At 35.1% G+C, this 20,564-nt stretch overlaps 3 protein-coding genes across 8 annotated transcripts in view; all 3 read left to right on the top strand.

Moving 5' to 3' along the window:
• Positions 1–14,627, top strand: part of LOC145970119 (uncharacterized) — a 28,768-nt gene extending 14,141 nt beyond the window's left edge. The window contains exons 3-13 of one of the 3 annotated variants that reach the window (XM_083096598.1): positions 6,807–6,861; positions 8,447–8,739; positions 8,970–9,143; positions 9,219–9,402; positions 10,234–10,400; positions 10,713–12,173; positions 12,322–12,535; positions 13,245–13,433; positions 13,776–13,890; positions 14,002–14,189; positions 14,279–14,627. In XM_083096598.1, the coding sequence (XP_082952724.1) occupies positions 6,807–6,861; positions 8,447–8,739; positions 8,970–9,143; positions 9,219–9,402; positions 10,234–10,400; positions 10,713–12,173; positions 12,322–12,535; positions 13,245–13,433; positions 13,776–13,890; positions 14,002–14,189; positions 14,279–14,521 (3,283 nt within the window). In that variant the 3' untranslated portion in view covers positions 14,522–14,627. Of the gene's footprint in view, positions 1–6,806; positions 6,862–8,446; positions 8,740–8,969; positions 9,144–9,218; positions 9,403–10,233; positions 10,401–10,709; positions 12,174–12,321; positions 12,536–13,244; positions 13,434–13,506; positions 13,673–13,775; positions 13,891–14,001; positions 14,190–14,278 lie in introns of those variants that run through there. The other 2 variants (XM_083096597.1, XM_083096599.1) reach the window with 2 other exon arrangements.
• LOC145969921 (uncharacterized) lies at positions 4,044–5,793 on the top strand. 2 transcript variants are annotated; one of them, XM_083096259.1, is made up of 3 exons: positions 4,044–5,081; positions 5,159–5,420; positions 5,497–5,793. In XM_083096259.1, exons 1-2 carry the CDS (start codon positions 4,989–4,991, stop codon positions 5,417–5,419), a joined length of 354 nt encoding a protein of 117 aa, XP_082952385.1. In that variant the 5' UTR covers positions 4,044–4,988; the 3' UTR covers position 5,420; positions 5,497–5,793. The 2 variants fall into 2 exon arrangements, with proteins under 2 accessions (XP_082952385.1, XP_082952384.1); XM_083096258.1 differs by having other exon boundaries at positions 5,159–5,793.
• Positions 14,628–14,704: 77 nt separating the features above from the next.
• LOC145970120 (uncharacterized) lies at positions 14,705–19,584 on the top strand. 3 transcript variants are annotated; one of them, XM_083096601.1, is made up of 4 exons: positions 14,705–15,384; positions 17,544–17,647; positions 18,485–18,728; positions 19,162–19,584. In XM_083096601.1, the coding sequence occupies exons 1-4, from the start codon at positions 15,382–15,384 to the stop codon at positions 19,177–19,179; spliced, it is 369 nt and encodes a 122-aa protein (XP_082952727.1). In that variant the 5' UTR covers positions 14,705–15,381; the 3' UTR covers positions 19,180–19,584. The 3 variants fall into 3 exon arrangements, 2 of the variants coding, with proteins under 2 accessions (XP_082952727.1, XP_082952726.1); XM_083096600.1 differs by having other exon boundaries at positions 19,122–19,584; XR_014438329.1 differs by lacking the exon at positions 14,705–15,384 and adding an exon at positions 15,393–15,573 and having other exon boundaries at positions 19,122–19,584.
• The last annotated feature ends 980 nt before the right edge of the window (positions 19,585–20,564 follow it).

The following is a 20,564-nucleotide window of genomic DNA, read 5'->3' as shown; positions in this document are numbered from 1 at the left end:
TTACGTGGAACGATTGTGGGACAAGCTTCCAGAATATATAAAGGCTGATTCGGAGGTTCGACAATATCGTTCGTGCATGCGACATTACAATCAGCCGTGGATGCGAACACACATCGACGGTCCACCACCGTTAATAAAAAATTGCTACGAATGTCAGCGAGAATCGTAAGAGGTAGCGGTCTCTTAAATCGTGCGATAAACGCTCTTCCCATTGAATTACATATTCCCGGTTATCAGTTTTGCGGCCCGGGAACTCGATTAGAGAAACGATTGGCTAGAGGCGATCGAGGCATCAATCCATTGGACACCGCTTGTCGCGAGCACGACATTGCTTACTCGCGAAGCAACGACCTCGGTCAACGACACGTCGCGGATCGCATACTAGCTGCAAGAGCGCGAGAACGCATTACCGCGAGGGATTCGACTCTTGGCGAAAGAGCAGCCGCTACGACTGTTTGGGCGGCAATGAAGGCAAAGACAAAACTCGGCATGGGGATGAAAAAGCCATCGACGACAAAGAGGAGGAAAAAACGAATACTTCCAGTAGCGAAACGCGGTGGTATTTTATCACTTTTACCGTTGTTGGGAGTTGTCGGTTCTTTGGCCGGCGGTGCGGCGGGAATCGCAAAGGCGGTAAACGATAGCAAGGCGGCGCAACGTCAGCTGGAAGAGTTGCAGCGTCACAATCGCGCTATGGAAGGTCGCGGACTTTATCTCGCTCCGTACAAGCGTGGACAGGGATTCTCAACAAAGTCTAAGAAAAAAAAAAACGTCGAAAAAACATTAAAAATGCCTACTGGTGCGACAACTAACGTGCAATTGGAACAATTGGCGAAACGTATGCACATACCGTTCTTTAGAGGTGTTTTCATGCGCAATAATTTACCAATAAGCGGTGTACGACGAAACGAGAGCGGTATCGTCAATTTGGATGACGTTGATGGTCCCGGTACTCATTGGGTAGCGTACGCAAAGAGGGGAGATCGTGTCGTATATTTCGACAGTTTTGGAAACCTTCGACCACTCAAGGAACTTGTGCGATATTTCGGACGAGTGAAAATTGAATACAATTATGCATCTTATCAAAGTTACAATCAGAGCATCTGTGGACAGTTGTGTTTAAAATTTCTTCAAACAGTCGACGATCAATTTAAAGCCTGACAATCCATCGTCACGACTCAGTATTCGTTCGACATGTCACTGACACTTACGTTGACTGGCAGAAGCAGCGTTCTCGCTGTAAGCTATTTTCCCGCTATAGATTTGACTGATGCCGATTACGAGCTTGGATTAACGGATTTTGAAACTTATCATACGATTCCAAACGTAAATTTTTCGAATAATAAATTTTACTTTGGCAACGACGACAAGGAAATTACGATTCCCGAAGGATCGTACGAATTGCACGCTATAAATGACTATCTCAAACGTGCAATTTTGCAAGATGAACACCTTTCCAGAGATGTTGAAAACGATTATGATGAGGAATATCCAATAGCGCTCCGCGCCAATCATAGCACGCTAAAGAGCGAAATCAAATGTGCCTACAGAATAAACTTTACCAAACCCAACAATGTAGGATCCTTGCTTGGATTCTCATCGAATCGTATATTGCAACCTCGCGAGTGGTACGAATCAGACGAACCAGTTAATATTATAAACGTAAATATTATTCGTATAGAATGTAACATGACTACTGGTGCGTACAGCAATGGCATGCGCGTACACACAATACATGAATTTTCACCGAGCGTACCACCAGGATATAAGATATCGGAAACGCCGGCACAGATCATTTACCTGCCGATCATCGTACGGAGCATTACGGATTTAACGATACGTATTGTGGATCAAAGAGGTCGATTGCTCGATTTTCGAGGAGAGGAAATTACCGTAAGATTGCATATACGGCGGCGACAAACATAGTATGCTCGTGCTGAACGAAACGGAGCACGTGAGAGACAATACTTTTACGAGGGACAATACTATTGCGGTATCGGGTGACAATAATAAGATAGCCATTAAGAAGAAGCTGAGCACGTTGAATCGTGAATTTTTAAAATCATTGGGATTCATCGTACGAAAAGAATGATTGATATTTTGAATATCGGAGGTGAACCAGTCTTTGACGATCGCATCGTCAAGATTGAGACTCATACATACAATCCGTACGCCAATACGACGCTTGGATACAGCGACGAGATACGAATACCTATACAACATCAGGATTTGTACACGTTACCGTGTGAAAGCTTTCTTTACATCGAGGGAAGGTTTAATGTGCGTAAAGCGAATGACGAAATGAAGGTTGTATTGGGAAACAATTGCGTCGCATTCATGTTTGATGAGCTTCGATACGAACTCGACGGAGTAGAGATTGATCGCAACAGAAATGTTGGAATAACTTCGACGCTCAAAAATTATGTCTCTCTAACGCACCAGAAAAGTATAAACTTGAAGAACGCTGCGTGGGATTTGACGTACAATGGTGACAAAAATTATTTCAACTATTGCGTACCGCTCAACATTCTGCTAGGATTTTGTGAAGATTATAAACGCGTTGTGATTAACGCTCGTCACGAATTGATTTTGATACGTTCGCGCAACGATAATAATTGTCTATTCGGACACCCATCGTCGGAGGCAGAGATTGAATTACTCAAGATACAGTGGCGTATGCCTCATGTAATATTGAACGAGATTAATAAATTGTCGATGTTGCGAATGTTGGAAAGCGGACGATACTTGAATATGAGTTTCAGATCTTGGGATCTATACGAATTTCCTCTGCTGCATAGCACGACTAAGCATTCATGGACCGTGAAAGCCGCCTCCCAGCTAGAGAAACCACGATACGTGATCTTTGCATTGCAAACTGGTAAAAAGAATTCAGTGTCACAAGATGTTACATTATTCGATGATTGCAAATTAACCAACGTTAAACTCTATTTAAACTCGGAATTTTATCCCTATGATGATTTAAATTTAGATTTTGAAAAAAATAGATTCGCCGTTCTATTCAACATGTACTCTCGTTTTCGCAAATCTTATTATGGATGCGATGATAATGCAACGCTATTAACCATTTCAAAGTTTCTACATTGCGGTCCTCTCGCGGTCATTGATTGCTCGCGACAAAACGAGTCTGTCAAAACTGTTACCGTGGACGTGAGAATAGAGTTTGAATGCAGGGAAAATATACCGGCGAATACTACCGCCTACTGTCTCATCTTGCACGATCGGGTTGTCGAATATAATCCATTGACCAATGTAGTCCGCAAAATTACATAAGTCAGCAAATATCCCCTCCATTGCATATGAAAAAATATAAAAGATTGAGATGTTTGACGATCGACATCAGTCTGCGATCGGATCTTGTCATCATGGCTGTGCCAACGTTTGTGGATCTACAAGGATTTATCGTTGGGAAAAATTTTGTCGTGAAGGAAGCTGCTGTTCTGAGAAAGGGATCCGTACTTTCTCATTATATTTTTACATGTCCCGAACCATGGCACATGCTCACAAAATCTGAGAGATGTCAGGTTTTATGGTTGATGAAAAATCACCATGGATTATCGTGGAATGATGGACACGTTTCATATTGGAAATCGAAACGTTTAATTACGACAGCGGTGATGGGTGCAACGGGGGAGGATGATGATGCGTCACCTCTCGTGTACGTTAAAGGGCATGAAAAACGGCAATGGCTAGCCGATATACTGGACAATGATGCAAGAAACGATGTGATTATCGAAACTTTGGATGCAGATTATGAGGATGTAGCTTCTTTAAATAAGTTAGATGTTAAGAATACTGTACGTTGTGAAAATCATGTAAAAAATTGCGCTTTAGAAAATGTATTTAAGATTTATAATTGGTGGTTGAAACATCATGATTCATCGAATCCATATTTATAATAAATTGATGATGCAATATATTTTTATCGTCTTTCTTATTCTCTCCTTTCTTTCCTCATCTCTATCTATGTACGTGTGCAGTATCGTGTTTCCGTACGCGACACAGCTGCCACAGATATTGTATTTCGATACTACATTGTGGTACATGATAAAACATTTAAATATTTGATAATTGAATATAGTTTTACGTTCGATGACCGTTCGACGAGCGTTCATTCCCGTTCGACGAGCGTTTGTTTCCGTTCGACGGGCGTTCGTTTCCGTTCGATTACCGTTCAATTACCGTTCGACGAGCGTTTGTTTCCGTTCGATTACCGTTCAACGGGCATTCGTTTCCGTTCGACGGGCGTTCAATTACCGTTCAATTCCGTTCGATTACCGTTCGTTTCCGTTCGATTACCGTTCGACGGGCGTTCGTTTCCGTTCGACGGGTGTTCAATTACCGTTCAATTCCGTTCGATTACCGTTCAATTCCGTTCGATGACTGTTCATTTCCGTTCGATGATCGTTCAATTACCGTTCGACGACCGTTCAACGAGCGTTCGTTTCCGTTCGACGGGCGTTCGATGACCGTTCAATTCCGTTCGACGAGCGTTCGTTTGCGTTCGATGACCGTTCAATTACCGTTCGACGACCGTTCATTTCCGTTCGATGACCGTTCGTTTGCGTTCGACAGTCGTTCGTTTCCGTTCGATGACCGTTCGACGAGCGTTCGTTTGCGTTCGATGACCGTTCGAGCAGGGTTGACACATTATAATGTTATATTATATCATGCATACTTTTGTCTTACGACGCGTTTTTGGTAAAGCGATAATGATATGTCCCTATTCTAAAGTTTCGTGTCGAGACCTCGTTGTCTCCTCACAAAGTAGCGATATGATAATATTAATATTATATTATATACCACGCTGAGAGTTGCATGGGACCGCATATACTTTTGTCTTACGACGCGTTTTTGATATGGTGATAATGCCGCATCTCTGCTATAAAATCTCGTGCCGAGACCTCGTTCTCTCATCAGAAAGAGTTTAGAAGTGCGCGAGTAAGAAGTGTGTAAAAGTTTAAAAAACAATGGATCATCTTGCATCATTGTACAAGGACTGGAAGACGAAATTGATGGACATATTATGTATCGTAGCACTCAACATGACTTTCACGTGGAACGTAAGTAGTGTTTTGTGATTATTTTGTGAAAAAGTGTAAAAAATTTTGTATTTATATTAATTATACTTTTTATGTAGTTCCAGGATGAAGTCCGCATACCGGGCTTCATGAACATAGAGCACCGCCAGTGGGTGCGGGCGGTGCGCCGGGCCGGGAGGGAGAATTTTGGAGACGTGTGGGGCGACACCCCGGAGGGCCTAGATGGAGATATATTTGATCTGCGGCGGCTCTTCGGGGAAGAGCCCTACGAAGAAATAGAAGAAGAGATATGGGTCCAAGAAGAGGAAGATTGGGAAGAAGAGGAGGAGTGGGAGGACTTAGTAGCCCCAGGGGGCTAAGGTATATCTATTTTTTTATAATTTTTATTATTAATTATTAAAATAAAGCTAATGACATGTCTCTTTTTCTGTTGCAGGAGCGGCCTCCCCATGTATTTTATATTTTTATATTTTTATTTTATTATTATATTACTATTCTTATTATTATTATATTTTTTAAATTTTAAATTTTATATTATTATATTACTATTCTTATTATTATTATATTTTTTAAATTTTTAAATTTTATATTATTATTATTTTATTAGACACACACACACACACACACACACACACACACACACACAAATTGTATAATACACGCACACATTTTAAAATAAATGTTATATTTAGTATTGAAAAGAAATGTATTTATTTACGCGCCTCTCCTTGCGTTCCCATCCTTTGCGTCTCTCTTGCGCTAGTTGTAAGTATAGCGATATCGTTCTCTCTCTCTCTTTCGTACGCGCTATCGTTCTAACAATAAGTCTCGCGTTAGTTGTAAGTCTCGCGATAACTTCGTTCTCGCTCGCACGCGTTATCTTAGCTATTATCGTTCTCTCTCGCACACGTTGTTCTCGCGATATTATAGTTCTCTTTCGTATGCGTTCTCTTCGCGCTATTATCGTTCTCTCTCATTCACAAGCTCGTCGCTATCACTCACTTACCTTTGCGTCGTCCTGCTCCCACCTATGTGGCATCTTATAATGCATCATCCTTGTCCCACGTTGACGCCATCCTTGTCACACGTTGATGATGTCACGTGTCATCCTTGTCGCACTGTCCTCTTCACACACTTTACGCTATCCTTTTCCCACACGTAGCGCTATTCTTCTCACACCACCGTCTTCTTTCCGCGGATCCCCCCTACCCGCGCGGACCCCCTCGTCCATCGCTCGCGCCGCGGATCCCCCCTACCCGCGTGGACCCCCTCGTCCATCGCTCGCGCCGCGGATCCCCCCTACCCGCGCGGACCCCCTCATCCATCGCGTGACGTCATCATCCCCGCGTGACGTCATCATCTCCGCGTGACGTCATCATCCCCCGCGTGACGTCATCATCTCCGCGTGACGTCATCATCCCCCGCACGTGACGTCACACCCCCCCGTGACGTCATCACCCCCCCCCCCCCCCCGTGACGTCACCCCCCCGCAGTTCCCCCTCGCCCCTCACCCCCCCTCGGAGCCCCTGCGTTAGAAACCTCATAGTCTTACTACTCGTAATGTTAAATTTATGTTCATATATATATGTAATTTTCATCACATTTATACTTTTTATAATCTTAAAATAATTTTTATGTAACATTTGCACAATATGTATTTAATTTATATCGTACATATCTTTTATATATTTTTTATGCTTGTATATTGTACTTTTTATTAATTTTTATAAATATTTTTTTATTCAGGCCGGATGCAGAGTATAGAATATATGTGAATTGTTTGCCACCAGAGTTAGACGAGGTATATTTTGTTAATTTTAATTGTAAATTATAATTATATTGAAAATTTATACAGGGCGATCCTGAAAAACGTTATGTCTTTAAAATGACGTATTCCTGACACCATTCTAAGACAATTTTTCCTTTACCAAAATTTGATTTGAAGCGTAGTTTTTGAATTATGAGCAAAAATAGTTAGTAAATCACGCGTCGGGTACAGAAGGCAGGCAGGAGCGGCGCGGCGTGCCGCGAGCGCGGGCGCAGCTGACCGCCCGACGGGTGATTATCACCGCATGAGTCGCTAACTATTTTATCTTATAACATAAAATTATGCTTTAAATAAAATTTTGGTAAAGAAGAAAATGTCTTAGAATTACGTCAGAAATACGTGTTCCTTAAAATAACGTTATTTTAATAATGAAAAGTTGTTCCGGATCGCCGGCCGTCCGACGTTGCAATCAGCTGATTGCTACACGCGATGTGTGTATGGCGGAGTGTGTGCGTAAGAGAGAGAGAGAGAAAGAGAGAGAGAGGGAGGGTAGGAGGGACAGACATTCATACACACGCACGCACTTTTTTTCTCGCTCTCTTTCTCTCTTTTACGCAACACTCATACACTCTCTCATTCAGTCTCTCACTCACACTCTCTCGGTCACTCACTCACTCACTCACCTGCTTACTCACTTGCTCACTCACCTTGTAGCAGCGTAGCGAATCTTCATGCTATGTATTGTTGTTATCTGCTGCACGGTTATGATTGCTAGAGATGCGCGACACATCGAAATTTTTTCGATTATTAGTCTCACACTCGATTGACACAATACAGATTACACGATAACGATGCGTTTACTGTTTATTCACTCACTATTGATTTATCGATACCAAAAATTACTTTCAAAGAAACGCGAATGCAAACAGCACATGACTCGACGCGAAGCGACGGACCGCGGAGACTGCGCGACCACATGAATGTCTGTCCCTCCTACCCTCCCTCTCTTTCTCTCTTTCTCTCTCTCTCTTACGCACACACTCCGCCATACACACATCGCGTGTAGCAATCAGCTGATTGCAACGTCGGACGGCCGACGATCCGGAACAACTTTTCATTATTAAAATAACGTTATTTTAAGGAACACGTATTTCTGACGTAATTCTAAGACATTTTCTTCTTTACCAAAATTTTATTTAAAGCATAATTTTATGTTATAAGATAAAATAGTTAGCGACTCATGCGGTGATAATCACCCGTCGGGCGGTCAGCTGCGCCCGCGCTCGCGGCACGCCGCGCCGCTCCTGCCTGCCTTCTGTACCCGACGCGTGATTTACTAACTATTTTTGCTCATAATTCAAAAACTACGCTTCAAATCAAATTTTGGTAAAGGAAAAATTGTCTTAGAATGGTGTCAGGAATACGTCATTTTAAAGACATAACGTTTTTCAGGATCGCCCTGTATATAAATTTTTTTTTTAATTTGATATTTTTATATATTTAATTATATATTGCCAGTTACATATGTCTCTCATGAATTTTTATATTATATATTATTTATATTTTTGATTGGAATATTTTATCATTCGATAATGATGATACTGTGTTAATATTTAAGGTTGCTATTAGAGAAGTTTTTAATCAATATGGTAGAATTACTGGAATATTTTACCCTCATAATGCCACATGGGCTTATATTACATATAATTCATATCGTGAAGCGGAACGTGCTATACGAGAACTCAATGATAGAAGACCGTTATATTTAAAAGTTACACTTGCGAAAGTAAAGTCTGTTATAAAGGAAGAGGAATTGCAAAGATCACCTGTATCGGAAGCTTCTGGAGGAAGATCAAGAGCAAAAGATGCTACTGCAGAACCATTTGTGTCTACTCACAATGATACAAAACAGTACAATCAATATTAATTATCATTAAGATGTTATTAATTACTATGATTAACAATTATTATTATTCAAAGTTTTTAAATATATCTTATATTAAGTTTTACATTTGATATATTCCTAAAAAATATTTTAAGTATTAAATATAAATTGAGAATATGTATATAACAAATAGCTTTTATATTTTATATATTTAATGCAAAAGTGATATGGTAGTAAAATATATATATAATTGCAGTCAACAGGGTATGAGTCGTGATCGAACAATGAATGCACTTTGTAAACATTTTGAATCACAAATGACAATGTCAGGTAGATCTACAGAAAATGGATTATTACCATCTTCTTCACAAGCATCTAATCCTTATGAAATTGAGAAACCTACTCTAAACACAAATAAATTATGGATAAAGTAAATAAATACAACGGTTGTGTTAATACTTATTCTATTTTGCATACTTATTGTATTTTATATATCTTATTTCAGAGGTGACGTAACCATCACAGAAGATGGACAAAGACATGTAATCGTTGGACATGGTTCTATACAATATGAATTCCCAAAGTCGAACCCTAAAGTTGAAGAATACATTGTAAATGTATTCGAAAAACGGCATAATATATGTTATAATGATATACGAATGCAGATAATATACAACCCGACAAAAACAGTACGTGAAATCCACGTTATTAGTACGTAGATTATTATCGTTGAATCCACGTGGATATTCGAGTGGATAATCCGCTCAAAAACGGTACTAGAATCTACGTGGAATCTATGTGAAAATTTCATGAACTTTCGAGACATATTACTTTTTTCATTTTTAATAAGTGAATATCTTGGACATTTATAAAAGTATATAAATACACTCGGCCATAAGAATAATTTTATTTTTATTTATATTTTATTTTTAATATACGCAATAAATAGGCTATCTCCCATTTATCCGTTTAATTTCAAATAATCTGTTCCATATTCTGAATCCCAACAAGCGATCCAGATTATTAAACAAATTATTTTAAATTAAATCAGTTTATTAAATTAAACTGACTAAAGGACCGTCTACAATGAAAATAATATCGGTGGAGTGGACGGTGGAGTAAGGCGTAAGACTAGAAAAGTAATGCGAAATGGAAAAGAACCATTCTCTTACGTCTTACTCCACCGTCCACTCCACCAATATTAGTTCCATCGTAGACGGTCCTTGAAAGAAAAAATAAACTTTGGACCGTGTTAGTATCAGTTCTTTATATACACTTTATGACGAAAAGTTGAATACGAGTTAGCTAATTTGATGCAGCGCCACATAGCGGCAAAGCGAGGAAGCATATTCTATATACATATGTACTATTACATATTTAGAAACATACAGATATAATCATTTTTTTATCAAACTTTTTTATCTTTCTGAAATATTTCAGAAATATTGCAAATACAAAATTATATAAAATATAAATATTATAATATTATAATATATAATTATATTTTTTATTTTGTATAGGGATTATATGAATATGGAGATGACAAACTTAAGAATGAAGTACAAAAGTGCCTTGTTTGTTCCAATAAAACAAACAAACATTGTGAAAAATGTAACACATATTATTGTAGCATCAACTGTCAAAGAAATGATTGGCCACGACATAAAATCGAATGTCAACGCATACCGTAATTATATACATTATTTATTAAACATAATCAAATATGTTTAATATAGAGTAAATTGTTGTAATAATGAAAGTCACACATTTAACTGCAGATGTATTTCTACTGATATTATTTGTACAAACTTTTTATTTTGAGATAAAAATATTGCTTGGATGAAATTTTCGTTTTATTATCAATTGATATCAATTATCAAATAATGTAAACGAGCTATAATATGTTAAAGCATTTGTCCATTATATTTATTCTATATTATTAATCACTTTTCTAACATAGTTAAAATTTCTATTTATGTAACTTGATCTTTTTCAGAAGATTAGTGGAAGAATCAGTTAAGGATATATCATCACTGCAAATTAACAAAGATGAAAATCAAACAAAGATACCATTAACATTAAATAAAACAATTACAAGTAAAACAATTGCATCTAATGAAGTAAAATTGCGACGACCTAATGCATTTAATGCATTGCAAGCAGAGAGTTCAAATAACACAGATGCAAATACTAATATGCATAAGAATAATGTAGATATTACAAACTGTTCTACTAATAATGGTATTAATGATCGGGAACATTTGTCTATTCATGATAATAATACTAATGTATATACCACTAAAACTGCAGATCAACCTGCATTAAGTACAATGAATACCAAAGATTTTTTAGGACAAAATCAGTTGCAAGGATGTAATAATACTAAGGAGGATATTGAGAAGTCGAGAAGAAATGATAGATATTCGACGACATCTAACCAAAATCATTATAGTCGCAATCATAATGGTGCTATCAGGAAAACTATTCCTGATAAAGAAAAATCCGATAATAGTAATTTAAGAAACAAAAATTATAATAGTAATAGATCTTACCAAAAGAATGAACTGCAGATTGATAAAAAGCCTACTATCTACAATGACAGAGAAAATGGACCAGGAAGTAACTCTTCGAGCAGTAGTACTATGGTGGATGAGGATTTAAATTTCTGTAAAGATACATATTTATCAAAAACAGAATTCATAGAAGTACAAATTTTAATATCATTGGATAATAGCAAGTATTGGATAGCCACTTTAAAGGATTCAGATACGCGTACGAATCTAATGACAAAGTTACAAGACGTTGCAGGAAAATCACGTAACGTGCAACCGATTATCGATGGTGTTTATGCTGTACTTTATGAAGGTATTTGGCACAGAGCTGTGGTAATATCTTTGAATCCTGTAAAAGTTCATTATCTCGATTTTGGTAACGATGAAATATTACAAAAAGATGCCGAGATCAGAGGTATACCTAAAGATATGATTAAAATTCCTCCTCTTGCTAGAAAAATTCGCTTGACACCAGCCGCAAGTGAAAGATGTAAGAATTTCCGATATGACGACATAATCTTTGTTAAACTGGTGTCCATAGATGCTCATAAAACGATTATAGTAGATGTGGGAGAGCAATCAGAACATTTATTTTCACCTGTGAAAAATGTTTCAAATAAGAATACAGCAGAGAAACTTGTACGACAAGAAAACGTACAAGCATCAAATGAAAATCTAAAGGCTTCCATGGTTCAAATACCTAGTATCTTAAATGCTTTTGCTGATTTATTCACTCAGAAAGCAGTTTCTGAATTAGAATTTACGGGTCTCATACAAATTCATGAATCTACACAAGAGAATATTTATAGTGCAACTTTGGGTCTTCAAAATTTTGAGACTGAAATTGAGATGCTTTTAACTAATTTACAAGATGATTGTGCAAATGCACAAGAATTTGCACATTATAAGTAAGGATATTACATGTACACACAAATATATATTTAAAAAATATTTTATATTGATTAATATTAAAGATCTGCAAATACATTTACTATATATTATATATAAATATTACATAAGCACAGATAGTTGGAATGAATAGAAATATTTTTTTAGACCACAAGTGGAAGAACTGTTATGTGGCGAAGAAAAAGGTACCTGGTATAGAGGATACATCTTATCATTTTCGACATCATCTGATTTACGTATTATTGCAATAGATGAAGCTCGAATTGTGGAAGTAAATAAAATTATACCATGTCCTGAAAAATACTTAAACATTTATACTATTGGGGTAATATGTGAAGTAAGCCATCCTAATAAATTGAAAGTGAGTATCTTTACTTTATATATTGTATAAGATATATTGCTCGCTCGCGCGTGCGCGCACACGCACATACACATAGACATACGTATGTTAAAATATTCTATTAGATTGTCCAAAAAGTTATTACAGTTTTTATTGTTTAAAGTTTGATTATTTTTTTCATATAAAATTGTTTCTTTACGTTAATGTTATATATTACATTTTAAAGCGCAAACTTCGCTCTACATTTTGATAATGATTGTATTTTTGATCATGATGTCTTGATGTCTTTGTCTTTTTACATAATGTTTTTGATACTGGTTTGTATTTTATTAATAATTATGTTTCTGATATTGGTTTGTGTTTTAAGAAATCACAATAACTTCTTGGACAATCTAATATTATACATACATTTAAAATATTGTAAAACTTATTTTAAATGATTATTTTATAAAATAATTATTAAAAATCTATATACTAAATTTATAAAAAAAAAATAAAAGAAATTAAATAAGAATCAATTTTAAAGAATATATATATATATATATATATATATATATATATATATATATTATTATATGTATATATTATCTTATAAATAAGAATCCATTTTAAAGAATATATATTATCTTAATTAAAGAGAGAGATAGAAAGAGTTATAGAATAGGTTGTATACTTTATTTATATATGTGTTATACAAAATTTAATTTTAATCATTTAATATTGTTGCAAGGTGGGAGAAGTATATGAATTCACAGCAATTATGAATGAACAAAACCACAAGCAAGAAAATCTTAAAATAAAAATAATTAAAGACTCCAAACTTGTATGCGAGGCTATAATGAAGTCCTGGAAATCTATGATAAGTAACTCTGATAAATCGTCAGTTCCTGCATTTTCCGAAATAAAGAGTGGATCTCAGGTTTGAATATTAAACATGTTTAATGTTAAAATATATAATCTCTAATTAAATTAAATAATATTTTAAATTATAGTTAAATGGCAAAAGTAAACAGATACATCCAAGGAGATATAAATAGTTTAACAATTATAATATTATACAGAATTTATTTGTTTGTTCTATTTGTTTCTATCTAGTTGTTCAAATTTCTATTTGTTATGTAGACATTACGGAAATGAAAAGATATATATTTAAACAATGAGAGATGAAATCTGTTTACTCACCCTACTCTAGTTCATATACATATATTGAAGTAGCTTGCATGTGTGAAGTTGATTCCATTATGTTCATTGATTATTTTAGATATGTCTTACCAGTTATCGAAATCATTATTTTATGTTTGCGCGTTCTTTGGATGAAGAGGCAGTAGAATATTATAACACTATCATGCAACGTGTAGCACAATGCGCACGAACAGGTAAAATAATTGATTAATTAATGTATTAATAATTATTAATCAATTAATTGATTGATTAATGATAACGAGGTAATTATTTAATATTGATCAATTATTTTGTCCTCTTTGCAGCACCGTATCTATCCGATCCTCCAAAGAATATGCAAGCAGTCATCGCGCCATTCTCTGATGGCAATCGTTATCGCGCGTTGGTCGTAAAAATGCAGAATGATAAAGCACAAATAGTATATACAGATTTTGGAAATGTGGATGAAGTTAACATAAAAGAACTTCAAGTTTTACCGGAAAACTTGGCACTGGTCGGTGATATTCTTATATACTAATGAAAGAATATTATATTAACTCGTTGAATATCGGTTTAATTTCTTTGCCTATACATTTTTTATAGCAACGAAGTTGTTCGGCAAAGATAAGTTTAAAAGATGTTCCTTCCGACGCTTCTATGAATACAAAAGTAGATCTTTTCCTTTGCAAGTTAGTAGGCAATGAAACATCCCTGAAATGTGTATATGAGGGTGATCCATGGAAAAATGGAGTGTATTTGATGACGCCTACAAGAGAAAGTGTTAATGATGAGATAAAGCAGTTATTAATACCAACTTGGAAGCAAAAGGACCATGAGGGTAATTAATTGTAAATTAAGAGACATGCCTAGAAAATAACATATTTTATTCATTCAAAATTTGTATATGTGTACTATATAAATATATCACTTTGTTACCTAATATTTTTCAAAACATAGTTTTTTAAATTTTAGTATGCAAAATACTCTTCAACAAAATTGGCTAAGAAAAATATATTATTTTCCTTTTATATTTCAACTAGTTTTTCATTCTTTTAACTTTATATATATATGTATACACATATGTATACATGCAAATATAAAATTCACAAAAAGTGGGCGCCCGTTAATCTTGTTGCATTACTGCTTTCTGCCACGAGAGGCCAGAAAGCATTTTCAGGCTGTATCTCGGTCGTAAAACAATATGTTAGAGGAACAAGGATAGCATGATTGTCGGTCCTTTTCTGTCTTTCTTCTCTGCGGTGCATCCGCGTGAGCAATGCAATGGTGTTTGTACGTATACGGACATACACCTCTACATAGAGACCGAGAATTTATTTCTCAAGTTGGTTACCCTGAAACCGGAGTTTCGCATTGTCACCGCGTGAGGTCTCCAATATCAGTTCGGAGTTTGCTCGTCACTTTAGCCTACGGCACACGGTACAATTTTTCGTACTGGATTTGATAAGATTTAGTAAAATATTAGAAATGCTGCATTCTGATTGGTGCATTTTTAGTATTTTACTAAATTTTATCAAATCCAGTACGAAAAATCGTACCGTGTGCGGTCGACTTTAAACATCTAATATAAACTATATGTATAGCTATAACCAGAGAAAGCGGCCATCCCGTTTTAACGGGCATATTGTCCTGATGCGCCGTCTGAGAAAGTGGACGTGAACTATGTTCGTTACGCTCGGTAACGGTATATGGTTCGTATCCGTGCTATGGTTCATGTCCGAACTAGATAAGGCGGACTGACAATGAGTCAGACAAGAATCGATAATGAATCGCCCTGGCTTTGTCTCACTAACTGTGCGGCGATAGGCACGAGGCGAGCTAACGGCGATTTATATCGCAAAACTCATGTCTTTCACCCCTGTCGGTTTTTTTAATTATTGGTAAATATATATTTTTCAAATAATTAATAGAAAATATACATGTGAATAGGAATAATATCTTACTTTGATGCATTTGTCCGTAATGTTAAAATCTATCGTATTTATATATTTGTGCATTATAATTGAAAATAAAATTTAGTATGTCGGGAATTAAAAGTATTTTGAATTATATTATAATTTAATATAAGTAATGTATGATTAACCATATTTATTTACAATATGTAATTTAAATATTTAGATATTTCGATAATTTCGATATTTCAATTTATTATAATCTATATATCTGTATTTATTATAATCTATATATCTATTTGTTTCTATTAATGAATTAATAAATGTACATACATACATACATATATTGTAATGTCAGACACATATGTATGTGTCTTTATTAATATAAATACACATATGTACATATTAATAACAGATATAATAAACAGATTGAAATAATCTATATAAAATTAAATATTGCAAAAATAAATACCGTTAATCATATATCATTCATATTTAATTATAATATAATGCAAAATACTTTTAATTCTCAAAATGCTATAATTCTCAAAATGCATAAATATCTAAATATCTACTATATATTTGAACGTTGCACACAAATCAAAATAAGATATCATTCGTATCGACATGAACATTTTCTAATTAATTATTTGAGAATATATAAAATAAAATATTAATTCATAAAAAATAAAATATATAAAATATCAATAGTAAAAGAATTCATTAAACTGATTTAAACTGATTTATAAAACTGAATTTAATATATTTAACAATAATGCGAAAACTTATGACTGTAGATTTATCACGAATGGAATATATTAATTAGAAATATAAATTATGATAATAGTAATTTTTTATCCACGAAACATTTGGAGATAGTTAATAAAATTACGTTCTGTTTAACATTTTTTTATTTTTACAAATTAGAGTACACTTATTTCTCCACTAATCTGGATGCGAATTGATGAAATATTTTTATTCAATGCAAGCTTTATAATTATTCCTGAATTTCCAAATGTCATAATTTCGCGGCTTTTTAGTACTATGAAACAAATAAAGCACGACAATACGCCGAGAATAATCAGTCAGCGTAGCGAGCTTTACGAGTGACGTTCGGTTCTGCGGTGCTTACAGTATATTACAATATACAGGGTGTCCGATTCGTGAGGGACCAAACGTAAAGTGATGATAGATTGGGTCAAACTAAGAAGAAAAGTCCTCTACCATTGTTAATTACAAATTACATATTTTTTTTTAAAAACAACTGTTTTTTCTTTACACCAATTGATTCCTCTCATTGTGTTGTATATAAAAGTATTAAGGTAAGATAATCGAAAAATGAATATTTTACTAAATATTTTATGGTTTATGTAAAATTAAGAAATTATTTCAAGCCTCATAACTCGAAAAGTACTCAATGAAGAAATACTTTATTATAGTGTTTTGGAAAGCTCTCGAGATAAGCTATAAGAATACATAATAAAAAATAGGGGGTCCCATTTAAAAAATTAAAGGTAACCTTCATGTGACATTTTTGCTTATTACTTCATAATTATTGCGAATTTTGCAAAATGGTAGAGGACTTTTCTTCTTAGTTTGACCCAATCTATCATCACTTTTCGTTTGATCCCTCACGAATCGGACACCCTGTATACACGGCTCTCTTTTTCAAAGTTATATTCTTTTTAGCGATCTGTAAAATCTGTGTGTTTTGCAACACGTGTTGCCGTTTCGTTTATCTGACATCTGATCCGGCATCCGATTACCCGTCAATATTTTCGCGTATACGCGTATATGTATATTTCTATCGTGTCGGTTCTGTGTTTGTTTTTTTCACGTGTTGTATTTCTTCTTTTTAAGTTTTTTTCATTTTTTTACTTCATTTCTAAATTTTTTTTTCGCATCGCATTTTAATAAACAATGTCGAGTCAGTGCCCTGTAAATAGTTATTATGGTAGGTGTGTGTACAAAGAGTGCAAGAATGGAAAATCGCATGGAAAACGACTATTCAGATTTCCAAAGCAGGAAGATGTAAGATGCAATATGTGGATACACAATACAGGTAGGTCTCTGTGCAATAATTATGTCATTATTTTATATATTGACATGCTAGCAATGGAAAATCCGAGTATGTGTTACGTATACAGGGTGTCTCATGTAAAGTGTCCCACCGAAAGTATATCTCGTACAAGTACAAACTGGACTAAAAAGTCTTATATGATTTTGCAAGCAATTACAGCAACGAAAAGATAAGAATCGGGCGGCGTACAGCCAAACTTTATTATTGTGCTTTATTATTCGCCGCTGGCATGCCTAGCGCGTACATCCCACGATTTAGCCACACGAATGAGACGTGCTCATCAGCTCTTCTTTAATTAATCTCTTTCTTTAATAAATCTTGAAATTTTACGATGTTGTTTGCAAAATAGTATAGGACTTTTTAGTTTAATTTAACGAGATCTACTTGTATTTTCGGTAGGACACCTCAGATATGCTGTAGAAATATGTGAAGTATATAATATAAGTTTATAAATTTTATATATAAATTTAATATTTAATAATTATATATAATTATATTTACAGATTTAAAGATATAATTATATTTACAGATTTATACTTCCTCTCTTTCTTTTGTTTAATTTTTTATTAATTTATTTGAATATTAATGATAAATTTTATTAAATTAATTAATAAGAATCCATTAATATATAAATATTTAAATTAATTTAAATTATTAATTTAATATATAATAATTTACGATAAATAAATTTATTAATATATTTTATTTATTAATATATTTATAAAAATTATTTAATAATTATATTTGTAATATTAATGTAAAAAATGTAAATTTTCATTTTTTAATTTATTTTTTATCCATTTATGTATTTTTTTTAAGTAAGCAAATTTTTAAATCTCAAAAAAACTCGGTGGCGACGACGGCGACGGTCCCGACGGCTATGGTGGCGACGACGGTGACGGCCCCGGCGACCACGATGGCCTCGGTGGGGCCGACGGTCTCGACGGCCATGGTGGCGGCGACGGCACCGACGGTCCCGACGGCCACGGCAGCTTCGGTGGCGACGACGGCGACGACTCCGACGGCCCCGACGGTGTTGACAACCGAGCCAATTATATTAACTGTAAGTAAAAAATTAATAAATTTTATATTATAACCAATATTCATATTATAATTAACATTTTGATGGCCGCATATATCTCATGTTATCCGTGTGCGATTGACAGTGTTAATAAAAGGAATCGCGGAATGTTTTGCTTTATCTTGCCTGATTTTTTGTCTCACTTTCATATATATTTAAGAAAGCATATTTTTATCTGTCATGTATATGTCATATTTAACGTCTTGCACGCGGATATTTCAGAATTCGCCTTAGAGTTAATATAGTTAATAATTTATCAATAATTTATCATATTAATATTATATTACGGTAATATAATATTGATTATACACATATATTTATTTTTTTAAATATAATATTTATTACATAATAGATTTATTTTTTTGTTGCAAACAGAACAGTTGCAAACTGTAATTAGCAATATTTTTGTCCAAAGAGGAAGATGGAGGGATAGAAGGGGATGGAGAGATAGAGGAAGAGGAAGAGGAAGAGGTAGAGGTAGAGGTAGAGGAAGAGGTAGAAGCCGGGATAGAGGTGCAGGCGAAGGCAAAAGTGATGACATAAAGATATTATATTATGAGAAATAAAAAACATGTACACAATAGAACACGTCTCCTAAATACAATTTTTGAGTAAAATATATAAAATTTTAAATATATATGTGAAACTTTTTTTTCCGATATTTTCTATCCTTTTTCCGATATTTCTTATCCTTTTCGAAATATCAATAAGTTAAAAACGAGACGGGGAAGACAAATCGCTATTAGCTCGCCGCGTGGTTTGCTCATGCGTTGGTGAGACAAAGCCAGAGCGATTGATTGTCCGTCTTTGTCTGACTCTGTCCATCTTATCTAGTTCGGATATGAACCATAGTATGGACACGAACCATGTATTGTTACCGAACGTAACGTACATAGTTCACGTCCACTTTCTCAGACGGCGCGTCAAGCGTCGAGAAATTTGCTTCTGGAGGACAGTGGCTATAACCAGCTAGTATGTGCAGAGAGAAGAATGAGAGGTGTCACGGCCCGCTTTTAGGTGATCCCTGAAAGCGATACGCCCTCTGTGGACCTTGAAAACGTGCACCTAAACTACGAAGCCAAGGTGCACGAATGTTCTCAGAGGGTAACATATAAGGTGCACAATTTCTGGTTCTGTTCCGTGCTATGTGCACAAAATGTCGGTAGCAGTGCTGTACAGCAAGGTGCTCACGTATATCAAATAAATTTTAATATAAATGAGAAATGACGAATTTGCGATCCTCTCTCTCTCTCTCTCTCTCTATATATATATATATATATATATATATATATATATATATATATACAGGGCGATCCTGAAAAACGTTATGTCTTTAAAATGACGTATTCCTGACATCATTCTAAGACAATTTTTCCTTTACCAAAATTTGATTTGAAGCGTAGTTTTTGAATTATGAGCAAAAATAGTTAGTAAATCACGCGTCGGGTACAGAAGGCAGGCAGGAGCGGCGCGGCGTGCCGCGAGCGCGGGCGCAGCTGACCGCCCGGGTGATTATCACCGCATGAGTCGCTAACTATTTTATCTTATAACATAAAATTATGCTTTAAATAAAATTTTGGTAAAGAAGAAAATGTCTTAGAATTACGTCAGAAATACGTGTTCCTTAAAATAACGTTATTTTAATAATGAAAAGTTGTTCCGGCCGTCCGACGTTGCAATCAGCTGATTGCTACACGCGATGTGTGTATGGCGGAGTGTGTGCGTAAGAGAGAGAGAGAAAGAGAGAGAGAGGGAGGGTAGGAGGGACAGACATTCATACACACGCACGCACTTTTTTCTCTCCCTCTTTCTCTCTTT

Source organism: Camponotus vicinus, unplaced genomic scaffold (assembly GCF_025532165.1).
Source record: "Camponotus vicinus isolate PSW18456_S1 unplaced genomic scaffold, iyCamVici1.0 SCAF_4, whole genome shotgun sequence".
NCBI lineage: Eukaryota > Metazoa > Arthropoda > Insecta > Hymenoptera > Formicidae > Camponotus > Camponotus vicinus.
The sequence above is the reverse complement of the archived record's forward strand: the minus strand, read 5'-3'. Positions and strand labels throughout refer to the sequence as shown.

Coding starts and splice junctions, on each gene's coding strand:
- LOC145969921 (XM_083096259.1), top strand. CDS start 4,989: ATGGATCATCTTGCATCATTGTACAAGGACTGGAAGACGAAATTGATG. Junction 5,082..5,158: donor ACATGACTTTCACGTGGAAC/GTAAGTAGTGTT, acceptor CTTTTTATGTAG/TTCCAGGATGAAGTCCGCAT.
- LOC145970120 (XM_083096601.1), top strand. Junction 17,648..18,484: donor TATGTGGATACACAATACAG/GTAGGTCTCTGT, acceptor ATTTTTTTTAAG/TAAGCAAATTTTTAAATCTC.